Below are 15,144 nucleotides of genomic sequence, written 5' to 3'. Positions count from 1 at the left end.
CACAGTTGCACTGACTAACACCAGAATGCTGAGAGGTACAGCTACCATTTCCATTTATTTATTTTTAACTGAAATTGCATGCCAGGCGTAGTGGTGCATGACTAGCACTAGGGAGGCAGAGGCAGGAGGATCTCTGTGAGTTCGAGGCCAGCCTCGTCTACATACAGGATGAGTTCCAGGACAGCCAGAGCTACACAGAGAGACCCTGTCTAGAAAAACAAAACCAAGACCCAGCCATACCACTCTTGGGCATATACCCAAGGAATGCTCAACCATACCACAAAGATACATCCTCAACTATGTTCACAGCAGTAATAGTAAGAACCTGGAAACAACCTAGATGTCTGCCAACTGAAGAATGGATTAAGAAAATGTGGTACATATACGCAATGGAGTACTACTCAGCAGAGAAAAACAATGACAGCATGAAATTTGCAGGCAAATGGATGGAACTAGAAAATATCCTCCTGAGTGAGGTAACCCAAACCCAGAAGGACAAACATGGTATGTACTCACTCATAAGTGGATACTAGATATAAAGCAAAGAACAATCAGACTGCAACCCACAGAACCAGGGAGACTACATAGCAGGGGGGACCCTAGGATGACTGTGGCTTATAATAAGTTTTGGTTTTACTCAATCACTGGGCAAGCTTCAGAGAAACATTTCACTATTAGGATAAGAATTTATACTGTATCAAGCTGATAATAGAAAAAAGAAAAGAAAAGAAAAAGAAAATATATTCAGATCTTCTGATCAGGGTTTCCTCTCCCTTGTCTTCCCAGTACAACTATCATTTTCTAACTTCTTTAATTACTTCCACATCCTTGAAAGGAGACAGAGCTCAATGATTACAACCCTGAGTCTGCCACAAGCCTGCCTGACACTGACTATGGGGCCTTAAGTGATTGCCTACACCTACCTAAGTGTCCTCGTCCTCAGGCACAGTATAGAGACAAGGATGGTACCCACGTCATAGGATTATCATGAGTATTAAAACAGGCACAGGGCTGGCAGTGATGGTACGACCTGAAACCCCAGCACTCGGGAGGCAGAGCCAGTGGGATCTGGAATTCAAGGCCAGTCTCTTCATAAAGAAGGTCCTGTCTTTAACCAACTAACCACACAAGCACACAGGCACTAAAATGTTAAGGATTTAAAAAGTGGGCATGGGCTGGAGGGGTAGTTCAGCAGCTAGAGCACTCGCTGCTCTTCTGAAGGACCTGAGCTTGGTCCCGCACCCACATCAGGTGTCTCACAAGCACCTTTAACTCCAGTTCCAGAGGCTCTGCCACCTCCGCCTGCCTCCACAGGTACCCCTCCACTGACATATAAAAAATACACCTAAAGTATTAAAAATAAATCTTTAAATAAAAAAAAAAAATCGAGCATGTATGGTGGCACATGCCAGTAATTCCAGCACTTAGAAGACTAAAGTAGGAGAATCATTGTGGAGTTCAAGGCCAGACTAGACTCAGTCTCAAACAAAAACACTACTAACAACAAAAAAAATTAACATTCCATTTACTCCTCTGCTTGTGAACACATGTGTGGAAGTCAGAGGACAGCCTGTGGGAACTGACCTTCCACCACGTGGATTCCAGGGGTTTAATTCGGGTTGTCTGGCTTGCTCGCAAGTGCCTTTACCCACTGGGCCACTGTCACTGGCCCAAGAATTAAATATACTTTCAGCTGCCATTAAAACAATTTATAGATATTGAATTAGGTGACTTTACTCCAAATTCATTACTCACTGGCTATATGATCTCAGTTGAGAAGCCACTTATCTTCTGGGTATCAATTTCCCTCATCTTTAAATTACCAACCATAACAGGGTGTGGTAGAGATAAATGAGGCTATGTATGCATAAGGCTTTAAACTGCTGAGAAAGTCAAATTAGAGTACACTCCCCAGCAGGTATCCAATGCCTACTTAATGCCAGGTCAGCATATCCCTAAGCACTACTGTCTCCGGTGCTAGTATTTGGGACATTTACATGGAGGTCATACCATCACCTCCAAAGAGTTCAAAGTCAGATTGAGCTACACAGCACCAGACCCCATCTCAAAACAAACAAAAATAACCATAGCAACAGTCATACATGAAGAATTCAAGCTGGGCACACATGGTAGCACATACATGTGATCCCAGCACTGAGGTGGCAAAGGAGCTTGCAGAATCCTACCTCCTGCTTTACCACACCCATGTCAATGTCCTAACAGGGCTCAGAGAAGCACTAATTGGGGACAGTAGCCTCTAGTGTTTCCCAGGGAAGTCTTTCTTCACTGGGCATCTCCTGGGACCAGAATTCTGTGGAATATACTGGCGACTGCCTGGATGAGGCTCTCACAGTGAGATGTTCAGAGAGATCCCATAATGGGGTTTCTGGGGTTAAAGGGCCAGTGTAGAGAAGTGGACTTTTGGCCTTTAGAGTTCTAAAAATGATACCGAAATTGAACTATGTGATTTGACATTAAAAAACAAGGCTTTTCCCACTGATGTTACTAGGTTACAAGTCTTTGGAAGCATTAACCAAATTAAAAAAAAAAAAAGATGCAAGAAGTTTCTTGATTTCATGGATGAAATTATATGAAGAAAACTTTTGTATAGCAAAAAACCTCTGAAACGACTTTTAAAAAATGTTTAATTTTTATTTTATGTATACGAAGGTTTTGCTCAAGTGTATGCATGTATACCACAGTGTGCCTGGTGCCTGTGGGAGACCAGAAGAGGGCATCAAATCTCCTGGAACTGGAGTTACAGACAGTTGTGCGTGGCCATGTGGAAGCTGGGAACAGAATTCAAGTCCTCTGCAAGATCCCTGAGCCATCTACCTCACCAGCCCCCAAAGACAACTCTTTTATCCACATTGCACAGACACTCAGAATAAAGACCTCAAAGCAAACCAGCAGCTAACTTATCAGGTCACTGATGTTCAAGTTGCTCTACCTCCAACTGAAGACTAATTAAGGATTAATCTTAGCCAGATGTGGTGAAGGGGGCCTGTAACTCAGAACTTAGAAAGCTGAAGAGTCTAAGGCCAGCCTGACATCTCAAGCGAGACCCTGCCTCAAAAGCCTGAAAAACAATAAAAAAGAAGAAACAGCAGGCAGGCAGGCAGCATAAAAGCAAGCATATAAGCCAGATGTGGCTCAGTGGGCACGGTGAAGCAGGCAGGAAGCCCTGGGTTTGATCCCCAACACTGCATAAATGGGTGTGGTGGACGGAGACTCACATCTACCATCTCAGCTCTTCAGTCAGGAATATCAGGAGTTCCAGGTCCCAGATGATGTTGACTAATGTAGTGAGTTCCAGGGAATTATATGAGTCTCATTACATACAAGAGACCCTATATCCAAAAAATAAGTAAATAAATAAGTAAATGGGGAGAGGTGTGTTTCCTGTTTCTAGAATATGCTTTCTTTTAAAAATTTTTTTTTTATTATGCCTCTGGATAGAGATCAAAGGAAAACTGTGGGAGCTGGTTCTGTCCTTCCACCATGTCGGTCCCAGGGATGTATTAACTCAGTTGGTTAGACCTGGTAGCCAGTACTTTCCCCTGGCTCACTGCTCCAGAATATGCATGCTTCCTAATGTTGATTCTATGTTAAATAAGACACCAACAACATTCAAATGACTTTTTCCATGAAGTCTAGATATCCAAATATTACCAAGTACAGAGTTAATCTGGATTACAGAGGCTGAGTGCTTACATTATGAGTTCAAGGCCATCGTCAGCTACATAGAAAATTTAAGGTCAGCCTAGTCTCCATGAGACCCTGAGATGGCTCAGTGGGTTACAGGTGCTCTGCTGAGCAAGCCTGATGTTCTGAGTTTGAACTCTGGAACCCAAGTAAAGTTGGAAGGAGAGAACCAATTCCACAAAGTTGTCCTGATCGCCACATATCTCCTTCCCAACAATAATAAATAAACAGAAAGTTTTAAAACAGCAACAGAATCAGAACAAAAAGTAAGACCAAAAACAGAAATGGGGCAGGGGGTCACAAAAAGAATTATGCAGGGGTTCTTACCAAAAACCAGCATTTACTTACCATGTGCTTACTCTACAAGGTAACAGGCAGGATATTTTAAGGACTCTACATTATATGTCATTTTAAACTTTGTGACAATCCTATTTGATAGACAATGATGGTTCACTTCACACACACACACACACACACACACACACACACACACCTCAAATATCCAAGCACACACTCCAACAAAGCACAGGCGAAGTCCCCGATTCCCTCTTTCCCACACATCCCTTCCGTTAGGTGTGTGAAGGTGTGTGGTGAAGTAGCTACAGCTCCGGGCAGGATCACTCAGCCCGTGTGGCCGACGGGGTATGAACCTAGTTTGACCCCACAGACCACCGAACAGAATCACCGTACCCGGCAGCCACCTTGGCCTAAGCTGCCTGAAATAAACGTGAGGAGCTGGAGGCAGAGACGGAGGCACTGACGTCCACGTCACCTTTTGTCATTAACATGAGGAGCCAGGCTTGGGAGCCCACACCCGGCATCTAGGCACTGGGGAGGCTTAGGCTATACTAAGTAAGTTACATATTAAGTTCTACACTCAGCCTGGGCGACACTCTGAGACTCTAGCTCAAACGCACAAAAACTGGAGGAAATAGTCATGTTTAATTCAGGATTTCTTATAAAAATGACATAAGAAATCATTACCCTTCCTTTTTAATTATTCAAGCACTCTTTACTAGATTATTCAGGAAATAAGTCTACTGGGGTGTTATTTCACCTCCAACAGGGGTCCTTCACTTTGCTGCCAATCATGTGGTTCCTGAAAGACGCTGGGAAACGGCAGGCTTGGGGGGGTAAAGTGCGGCTCCTCCAGCCTCAGCCCCAACAATCACCTGGAGAATTTGATAAAAACTCAGGATCTGGAAATGTTACATTTCTAAAAGCTCTTTGGAATAATTATGCCGCCGGCCCTGGCAAGATGAAGAGATGGAAAAGAGCACTCCAGATGAATGGGGATATTGAAATGAAGCTTTTAAAAGTGAAAAGTGCTCGAATTCCCAGTCTGGGGTAGCTTTAGCCTCAACAGCTCCTCCTAAAATTGGAGCCCCAGTATTGCCAAGTTGCTAATACTCACTTTCACTCTGGATGTGATGTGGAAGTCAGCAAAGCATAAACTCCAGGACCTAAGTTAGAGTGCCACGGTGCTACCCATGAGTGTCAACTTGTGGATTACTTGAGTCAACTGTGGAAAATACACCAAGAAAAAGGGTAAGAATGTTTGAGCACAGACATACATAATGTGTATAGAGAAAGCAATCAATGTTGCCTGACCAGAAAATAAGGAATCTCAGTAGGCAGAGAGAAAGGCTCTAATATGGTATGAAGCACACGGCCAGAGGGGGAAAATAAGCCTTACAACACTCCTATCATTCCACAGTCCTGGAAACTGCGAGGCCTTTGTGTATTCTGAACTTTGAATTTATCACAGTGTCATAGAGGCAAATGGTTCGCTATTAATTAGGATTTCCAAGAGTCAAGTGTGATTACCCCTAAGAGAAAACAAAGACTGTTCATTTAAAGCTTGGTTGCATAAATTACCCTCTGGCATCATGTTCCTGCAAAATTTCTTTAAGCAGTTCTCCCCTGGACAGGAGCGCACAATGGTTTCCTTGTGTGAGTGGGGACCACATGAAGGCATTTGGATTGGAAACCACGTCCCCATGTCCTACTTTACATACACAAAGGGCATACACCCAGGATAAAGGACTCCATCTTGCTACATCTCAGTTCCTTTAACAGTTCTCAAAATCAATGAGTTAGATTTAAAAAAAAAAAAAAGTTAAATCAGAACCTAGGAGATGGTAATGGTACACACCTATAATCCCAGCACTGAGGAAATGGAAAAACCACTTCAAGTTCAAGGTCAACAAGGGCTAGCAGACTGCCCCCCTTCCTTTTTGAAAGACTCGTTTATTTGTTTATCCATCCATCCATCCATCCATCCATCCATCATCATGTACACAGTGTTCTGCCTGCCTACCAGAACAGGGCACCAGATCTCATTACAGATGGCTGTGAGCCACCGTGTGTGCTGGGAACTGAACTCGGGACCTCTCTCTGGAAGAGCAGCCAGTGCTTTTAACCTCTGAGCTGTCTCTCTAGTCCCAGACCCTGTTTCAAAATAACAAAAAGGACCAGCCTGGAGACATACGTCTGTAATCCCGACACTGAGGTGGAAGAAAGAAGATCGGGAGTTAAGATCACCCACGGCTCCATGACAACACAAGGCCAGCCTGAGATACATGGGGGGTGGGGGTGGGGCTCTGAGGGGAAAAAATGATGGACTGTATAAATTTTAGGGTTCTTCATAGCTTATATATATATTCCTACATATAGCTCAATGTATTCTCATTTTGTTTCTATCTAATATTTAACAAAACACACACACTGGACAATGCATGTCCATGACATGGCTTACCTCAGTGCTAATGTCACCAATGCCTAGTTATTACCCTCAGATGACCTGAGGGAAAAGAGGAGAGCTGCCCTCAATGTGCACACATCGGTGGATCTCAGTGGAGCCACCAGCTCGCCCCACCCCCCATTCCCAGGGTGCAAGAGCCTAATTCACAGCATCTCTCCTGCTGCCGCCTGCCTAAAGGAGGTCTCTCAAACCTCAGAATGGCCAAGTTGACATTTGCTATTTTCTTGAACACAGACATGGTCGTTGTGGCATGGATCTGCAATGTCTATCAGAGCTGGTTGTGGAAGGCTTGGTCCCAGTGCAGGAGGATTGGAGGTGGGCTGAGAGGAGGGCTCTGCCCTCACCCATGGATGAATCCATGGGTGAATTCATAGGTTAACAACCTACTGGAAATGACAGGAACTTTATTAAGTAAGGTTTGAGGCGAGCAGGTCTCCCAAGCTAGCAGTCTAGGAGCAACCCAGTGGATTAACCTTAGGCTGAAACCTTTAAACCCGCAAGCCAAAGTCAATCTTCCTCTTTTAAGGATGGGATGGAGAGTCAATCTTCCTCCTTTAAGGATGGGATGGAGAGCTGGCACACAGTAGTGTTTTCTAAGGCCGTTCAACAGTCCTATCTACAGATGCTCCTGAAGATACCCTTGTGAATTTGACCTTTCCCCTCTTGCTTCCAAACCTCAGCTGAGGCAGAGTACCTTCCCCTGCCAGGCGCTGACTCAGGAAATAGTCATCTGGAGCCGTTATCTGCCAAACTCTGTAGTGGTAAAAAATAATCAGGCTTGGACTCGTGGATCCAGAGACTCTTCCAGCACGTCCTCCACCCTCCCACAGGACCCCCTCTTCAATCCCCACACCCACCAAAAACAAACAAACAAAATCCACAACCAAAGAAAACACAAGTCTGGCTTGGTTCCGGATTCAGTGTACCAGGACTCACAACTTCACTTCTTTTTTTGTTTGTTTGTTTGGTGTTTGTTTGTTTTGTTTGTTTTTTGTTTTTTTTTTTCCGAGACAGGGTTTCTCTGTGTAGCTTTGCGCCTTTCCTGGAACTCACTCTGTAGCCCAGGCTGGCCTTGAACTCACAGAGATCCGCCTGCCTCTGCCTCCTGAGTGCTGGGATTAAAGGCGTGCGCCACCACCGCCCAGCACAACTGAGTTAGAAAACCACATGGTTTTCTTCTTCTTCCCGTCAAATAAGTGTCCCCTGTCACACAAGACAAGCAACTGTACATTTTTTTTTAATGTATACAAAGAATGGAATTAACACCTGGAAGGTGACATCAACACGAATCTTCCAACGCAGAAATTACTTCACAGTCTAATTTTAAAAATCCTCCTGCTTTCTGGCAACATTTATCCTTTCCTCCTCAGCGCCAGGTGTCTCACACACTGGAGCAAGTTGTACTTCCACATTTATTTATTTTGGGGTGTATATACAGGGGAGGGCAGGTCATGCTTGCCTCGTTGTACATGCGGAAGCCAGGGGAACAACCTACAAAGAGTCAGTGCTCTCCTTCCCCGACGCAGGTCCCAAGGATCAGACTCAGGTTGTGAGGTCTGGCAAGCAAATTTTACCAACTGAGCCATCTCAGCAGCCTGAGTTCTAGTAAATGCATCCTCTCAGACTGTTCCCTGACTGACAACCACTGGGGCAGGCAATCTCATTACTTGGCTGTGTCTCAGTTTGGATTCTCTCTCAATCAGTGAGATTTGGACCTTAGCAAGTTTCCACTGCCGGCTCACCCCATCCTCAGTGAGCACCCGGCCCTGCTGAGCATGCATCAGGTACTGTTTCAAGACACAACCTCCTCAAGGACCTTACGGTCCAGTAGCAGTCAAGACAAACGCACAAATGTAAGTGGTCCACTCTACTCGAAGAGGGCAAGTGCTCTCAAGAAAGCAGAGGGAGGGAGGGGAGCCTGGGGCTTGGGAATGGCTGAGAAAGTCCACTCTGACGGTCACATCGGAAAGGTGGGAGAGTCAAGGCACCCAAATGTCGGTACAGAGAAAAAATAGCGCGCGCGCGCACACACACACACACACACACACACACACACACACACACACACACACACAGAGGCTGTGCCGTAGAAGGGGCCTGACATCTTGGAGAAGCAGGAAGATAGTCAACGGGTGAACCTAGACAGGCTTGAGGATAGGGGAACACAGGGAACGAATTCGAGCCTACACAAGAGGAAACACGAGAAAGTCAAGTTACCTGCACGGACAGTAACAAGAACAAAGCAGCCAATGAGCGCTGCGCCCTGACTGCGTGCGGAATGCAGTGTCTAGCCGGTCAGTGCATCACCTCAGAGGTGGAGGAAGCAAGCAGCCAATTCCTCTAACGAGGACGGTGAGCTCACACTATCCGAATTAAAGCTTTAGAAGGTAGACAGAAAGAGCAGTCCAAACCTCTACAAGGTGTGCTTCTCTGAAGAAGCTTTTGTTATTGTTCCCACCTTAACATGTCTAAAACGTGTATTAATTCATTTCCCCATGCATCTTGAAAAAACGTATAAGGGCTGAGTGTGGTGGTACATGCCTGTAATTCCAGCACCTGGTCTACATAGGGAGTTTTAGGCAAGCCAGGGCTTACAGAGTGAGACCTTGTCTCAAAACAAAATAATATACGAAAAGCAAACAAACAAACTATATATACACACACACACACACACACACACACACACACACACACACACACACAACAAACAGCCTTGGTTGTGCATGCCTCTAATTCCAGCACTTACAAGGTAGAGACAGGGCGATCAGATTGTCATCTTTACCTAAAAAGAGAGTTCAAGGCCAGCCTGGGTCACAAAACAAACAATAATAATGAAAGCCCCAAACAGACTACACCCCGTAATTCCTCAAAAATGATAGAGGTCTTACTTTCGATGTGTGAGTTTTTCACGATTTTCAAACCTGTTTTATACCACAAAATTAAAGGGTTCAAATTATGAAAAATTCAGTAAATTGTGTGGAACACTATTCAGAGTTCAAACCCTGCTCTAAGGACATCCTTCGGTTTGGTGGCCGACTCCTCGAGCGTGGCCTCTTTTTGTTCCAAGACATGAGGTACAACGGAGTTCCTGAACACTGCAGGTCATTGATTTCACCAGAGCCAAGAGCTCTGGGTGGGTAGATTGTTCTGCAGGCACATTCCCTTCTCTGCTGTGCTCACGTGCGAAAGGTATCCGTACACACAGAAGCATGCCAAGAGAGCTGAGCTTGGTAAACACCGTTAATGAGTGGAAGCAGCTGGATGTACCTACATAAAGAACTTCATTAAGGTCTCTATTACCCTCTTTCCACTAATTAGGAAATGGTTTGAAAGTATCTCCTAAACACAAGGAGACTGTTTGGTCCGACTCACTAACAGTCACTGAGTGTCTCTATCAGATGCTCAAGGCAAGGATGCCAAGGATGGGGCTCTGAGCCTGTAGGGCTGGCACAACCACACTGCCCCCTGGACAGGTAAGATCCGGGAAGGTCTGCAGGAAGGCACCCTGGTGCAGAAGGCGCCAGAATAAACTTGTACTTACTTCTTTAAAAAAGCCACTTACCTAAAACATCAAATATCAGCAGGTCACATGTCTACCCAAATATTAATTAGTGATGAAGACTAGACCTTCAAACAGCAATAAGCCAAGAGTTGGGGAGTGGTTTTTAAAGCACTCTGTAAGCATCCAGGAGCTGATCTTCAAAGCATCAACTGCTTGTTTTCATTTCTGTGGATATTTAAATCACCAGGAGGAAATCTGTACTCCCCATATGCACATATTTTGGTGAGAAGAGAATCAGGGTTTTTAAATCCCACCACAACAATCAAGGGCATTTTGGAAAGAATGTAAGAGCTGGAGGATGGGGACAGGTCATGGAATACTGCTTCTGGACATGACACGGTTGTCGCCCCCCGGGACTCACAGAAGACCTGCCCGAGAGTGAGCCATACACATTCTGTGATGGACAACAGAGAGGCTCCATCCCTAATTGAGGAACTACTGGCCGATGAATTGCTGGGGAAAAGAAGTCATTTTTCTTCAGTAGGTATTGGTAAATTTACCATCTCCACTAAACCCCACACCCAGGCTTATGCAAACAATCCTAATTAACTCGGTGGATTATAAACCGTAAGGGGGGAACTGGCCGGGAAAAGAAGGGGGTCGGAGGTGGTGGGAGGAGAATAAGACAGGGCCGGGGCGGGGGGGATGATCAAAACATCACACACACGTATGAAATTGTCAAAGAAGAAGTGGAGAATACCTTAAAAAGAATTAAGGGCATTTTATTCTACAGAACTACTATCAAGGTAATAAAGCTGCTGGACCAAATCCAAGTAAGTTGATACAAAGAGAATCAATACAAATGAGCAAGCTATAGGTCATATTACTAAAAAGTAAAAAATCATGTGAATGCCAGGCGGTGGTGGCTCACGCCTTTAATCCCAGCACTCAGGAGGCAGAGCCAGGCGGATCTCTGTGAGTTCGAGGCCAGCCTGGTCTACGGAGCGAGTTCCAAGATATGTGAAAAGTTTATGGAAATACAGAACCCAGGCAGAGTGACTCCAAGGAACAAGCAAAAGAGGGAACCGTGCTGGGCAAGTACACTGGGCAGGACAGACGGATTTCGAGAAACAGAATAATAGTACCACAAAGACAAACAGCAGCCATATAAAACAGTCACTGCAGCCTTATGAGGCCATCAGACCCTACCACAAAAATTCAAATAACATCATTGTCTGGCATCATAAATTATTTTGGTGGAAACATGGTGTGGTGGCCCATGTCTATAATCCTAGCACATTAGAGCCTGAGGAATCACAAATCTGAGGCCAGCCTGAGCTAGAAAGGCATGCCTGGGCCACACAGCCTGACCCTGTTGTCAAAAACAAACAAAACAAAAACAAAACAACAACAACAAAAACCAGAATAAATAAAATGAAGAGACTGTAGCTGCAAAGCTTCCACAGATACTGGAAGCCAGGCAGGTCCAGGAGACTGGGGAACCATTGCATGAACAAAAGGTTCAATTAAGTATAGTAAGTTCTCACGAAAGACAGGCTAGTGAGCCAGAGGGCACCGAGAGCACTGATTTCATTCCTGACACTATCCGACCCCATACATTGAGAGCCTGGAGCAGATCTCAAGTCCTAAAGTCCTAAAGTAGGATGGTTTACAGTTATGAATATTGAAAACTGTCCTCCCAAGGAGTCTGGAAGCCCACAGATGTGAGAACTACTTTACAACTCACAGAAGCCAGATGTGACAGTCCTAGCCATAGGGAGCCAGGCGCGGGAGGGGGGGGACAGAAGATCATTCTCTGGTCACATAGCAAGTCTGAGGCCAGACTGGGCTACACAGGGAACTCCAGGCCATTCGGGGACAGAGTGAGACCTTGCCTCAAAAACAAAAAACAAAAAACAAAACAGGGCTGGTGAAATGTGAAGGTCCTCGCTGCTAAGGCCGAGGCCTTGAGTTTGATCCCTGGAATCCACACGGTGGAAGGATTCCTGTAAATTGTTCTTTTATCTCACACATGTGTGCACCCAGTACACAGCCAATAAAAAAATTAGTGTTTAAAAAACAACAACAACAACACTTATCATTGGAATTCCTAAGTCCTTTTTAGTAAACATCTCAGACCTAAGTTTTACCTTTTGTATGTGAATAACCATATTCATTCACTCACTAATTTGTTTATCTGTGTATCTGTTTATTTATCTATTTATTTATTTGTTTGTTATTTTGACGGTCTGGCAATGCAGCCCTGGCTTTCCCTTTTGTGTGTGAATACCCACATTCATTCATTCATTCATTCAATTTTGACAGTCTGGCAATGCAGCCCTGACTTTACCTTTTGTGTGTGAATACCCACATTCATTCATTCATTCACTCAATTTTGACAGAGTCTTGCAATGCAGCCCTGGCTCACCTGGCATTTACTATGTAATCCAGGCTATCCCTGTCTTGGAGGCAATCCTCCTGCCTGTTTCCAAAGTGCCTCAGCTAGACAAGCACACCTCCAGGCCTCGATAGTACTCACTCATTTTAAAATCCTAACTACACGGTGTGTTGCACACTAACCCTAATGACAGTGTCTTCTTCCCACAGTCAACAATAACAAGCTCTAAACTGTGAGGCTGGGTAAGAACCTGACCAATCATACTTCTAAAGCGTTCCCTGAGCCCAGTAAGCATTTTCATGTGGAGGTCATGCTGTGAGGCGGACTCACAGATGTGCAAATTTTAGAGGTGCCTTTTCTACTGCGGTAATCCCAGCACTGGAGGCTGAGGAAGGAGCATCAGGAGCTCAGGCTAGCTAGTGAGTTTGAAGCAGGAAGTTTACAAAAGAACGAACAAAAAGGAATATAGAAAGAAAGAAATGAATGGGTTGCACCAGTTAAGAGCTCTTGCCGGGAACCAAGTTCAGTTCCCAGCACCCAGAACAGGTGGTCACAACTCCAGTCACAGGGGGATCCGTGGCCTCAGGCCTCAGATGGTCCTTACATTCATATGCATACACCCACATTCTTAGACATAATTTAAAACAAAGTGAAATTCTAAGAAAGAAATAAGCAAAAGCCAAAAACAAAATATAACACCAAGTGAGCTGGATATAGAGGTTTGGTGCCTGTAATCCCAGCACTTGGGAGGCATTACGAGGATTGTCACGAATTCAAGATTAGTCTGTGCTACATATGAGTTTCAGGCTAGCCTGTCTCAAAACAGCAAATAATAATAATAACAATAAATAAATTAGAAACATTTTAAATGGGGCTGCAAAGATATCTCAGCGGTTATGAGGACAGATTGCTCTTGCAACAGACCCAAGGTTGGTTCCCAGAACCCACACCCAGGGGCTCACATCTGCCTGTAATTCCCGGTCTAAGATATCAAGACACCTCTGGCCTCATTGGCATTTGCACTCACATGCATATAGCCCAACACAGACAGACACAAATACACACAATTAAAAACAAATCTTTTAAAAAAAAAACCCACCCCAAATAAATGTAACACGTTACATTTTCAAACATCGACTTGAGAAAGTGTTTTCAACATTTAAAACATTCAGAGGCTGGAATATAGTTCCGTTGGTGGAAGGCTTGCCTTGCCCAGGGGTCCCCAGTACGGCAAAACAAAACAGTATGTTTATAATGCATTCGTAAGACCTTATATATTGCAAATTTAACACACTTTCAGACTGTGCTACAGTACATTTTTGTTTTGTGTTTTTAATACTATCAACATGCTGAATGTCTGGGTGAACGAGTACATTTTTCAATGAAAAGGTTCCAGCGATGGATTTAACTTCGATTCCTGTTTCACCAGAAAGTACAGCGGGGGCGGGGCAGGGGGGTTGTCCAAGATTTCTACATAAACTTACCGCCATTAATTAACTCCGGTTAGAGAGGAGCAAAAAGACAGGAGAGGAGAGAAATAAAAACTGAAAGAAAAAAGAAAGAAAGGAAAAAAAAACGGCAGAAAGCTGGCCATTCCTATCCAAGGAGAACTAATTAACGCAGACTAATGAAACAGAGTCATGTAGGGCTGGGAAACCAAATTCCTGCTTTAATCTGGTAAAATGAGAGTAAATTCGGTGGCACAGGAAGCCAACGATCAGCTAGCTACCGAGGAAAAGCAGCCTGGGCCAGAGTCGACTCCTTCCAACACTGTCTTGGAACCCGGAGCCGCAAGCTTCCAACTCGGGTCTCCAGCCGGGCACGCGTTGAGACTGTGGGGACCCCCGTCTGCAGCCTGCTCCCGGCCAGCCTCGCAGAAGCACCCCCAATGCAGCCAGAGACCGGGAGCCGGCGGGGCGCTCACCCAGAGCCAGGCCACTCAAACCCGCCGCCAGGGTCGGTAAGTCTGGGAACTAAGTGGCCGGGCGGGGATACCGCGCAGGCAGCCGGGGATCAGGCGCCAAGCTGCCGTGCTCGTTTGTGGGGGGAAGGAAGGAGTTTCTGGGGCGCGATCCGGAATGCACTCGCTGACTTCAGCCCATCCCCGGCCTGGCGGAGCCCGCCCGCCCGCCCGCCGCCGCAGGCTGCCCCGGAGGCCCCTAGCCCTCCCGGAGCCCCGGTCCCGGCGGTCACTCACCCAGCTCCTCCGCCTGCAGCCGGAGCGGAGCGCACACAGCGAACAGCAGCGCCAGGACGCCCGGCCCACCGGCCCCGGCCCCCATGGCCCTGCCGGGCTCCAAACCCGCAGGATCGGCCTCCCGGCCCGGCCGTGCGCCGCCGGTGCCCGCTTGGGGCAGCCTCCTCCGCGGCCCCGGCGCGGCGCGGGCACCCGGCACGGATCCCTCTGGGCCGCCCGCGCCTGCGAGAGGGCGTGTCCGCCCCGCCCCCCCGCCCCGCCCGCCCCGCCGGCCCCCTCCTCGTGGTGACCCGCGGAGCCACCCGCCCCCGCTCAAGGGGAGCGCCCAGTTTCGTCCCCCTTCTTCTCTCCCCGCACCTCCACACGCCCCCGCCTCCCCGCGCGCGCCACCTGCCCCGATCCACGTGAACACGGAAATCAAAAGTTCACCTGGCGCGCAGGCCCTCCTCTGCCTGCCCGCCGGGGAGCCGGGGCTGCTGGCTGAGACTCCGCCCCTCGGGCACTTGGTCAGCTCCACCCGGCTTGGAGGTCCGCCAAGGCGGTGCAGGGCACCCCACATCTGATGGGGTGATGGCGGT

The 15,144-nt window shown here is 46.6% G+C and overlaps 1 protein-coding gene across 1 annotated transcript in view; it reads right to left on the bottom strand.

Moving 5' to 3' along the window:
- Dcbld1 (discoidin, CUB and LCCL domain containing 1) overlaps positions 1 to 14,764 on the bottom strand; it is an 82,220-nt gene extending 67,456 nt beyond the window's left edge. Inside the window, exon 1 of the mRNA XM_028894947.2 lies at positions 14,567 to 14,764. Within this exon, the coding sequence (XP_028750780.1) occupies positions 14,567 to 14,651 (85 nt within the window). The 5' untranslated portion in view covers positions 14,652 to 14,764. The remainder of the gene's footprint in view (positions 1 to 14,566) is intronic.
- Positions 14,765 to 15,144: the final 380 nt, after the last annotated feature.

Source organism: Peromyscus leucopus, chromosome 8a, assembly GCF_004664715.2.
Source record: "Peromyscus leucopus breed LL Stock chromosome 8a, UCI_PerLeu_2.1, whole genome shotgun sequence".
Classification (NCBI taxonomy): domain Eukaryota; kingdom Metazoa; phylum Chordata; class Mammalia; order Rodentia; family Cricetidae; genus Peromyscus; species Peromyscus leucopus.
This window is presented reverse-complemented; position numbering and strand designations above follow the sequence as displayed.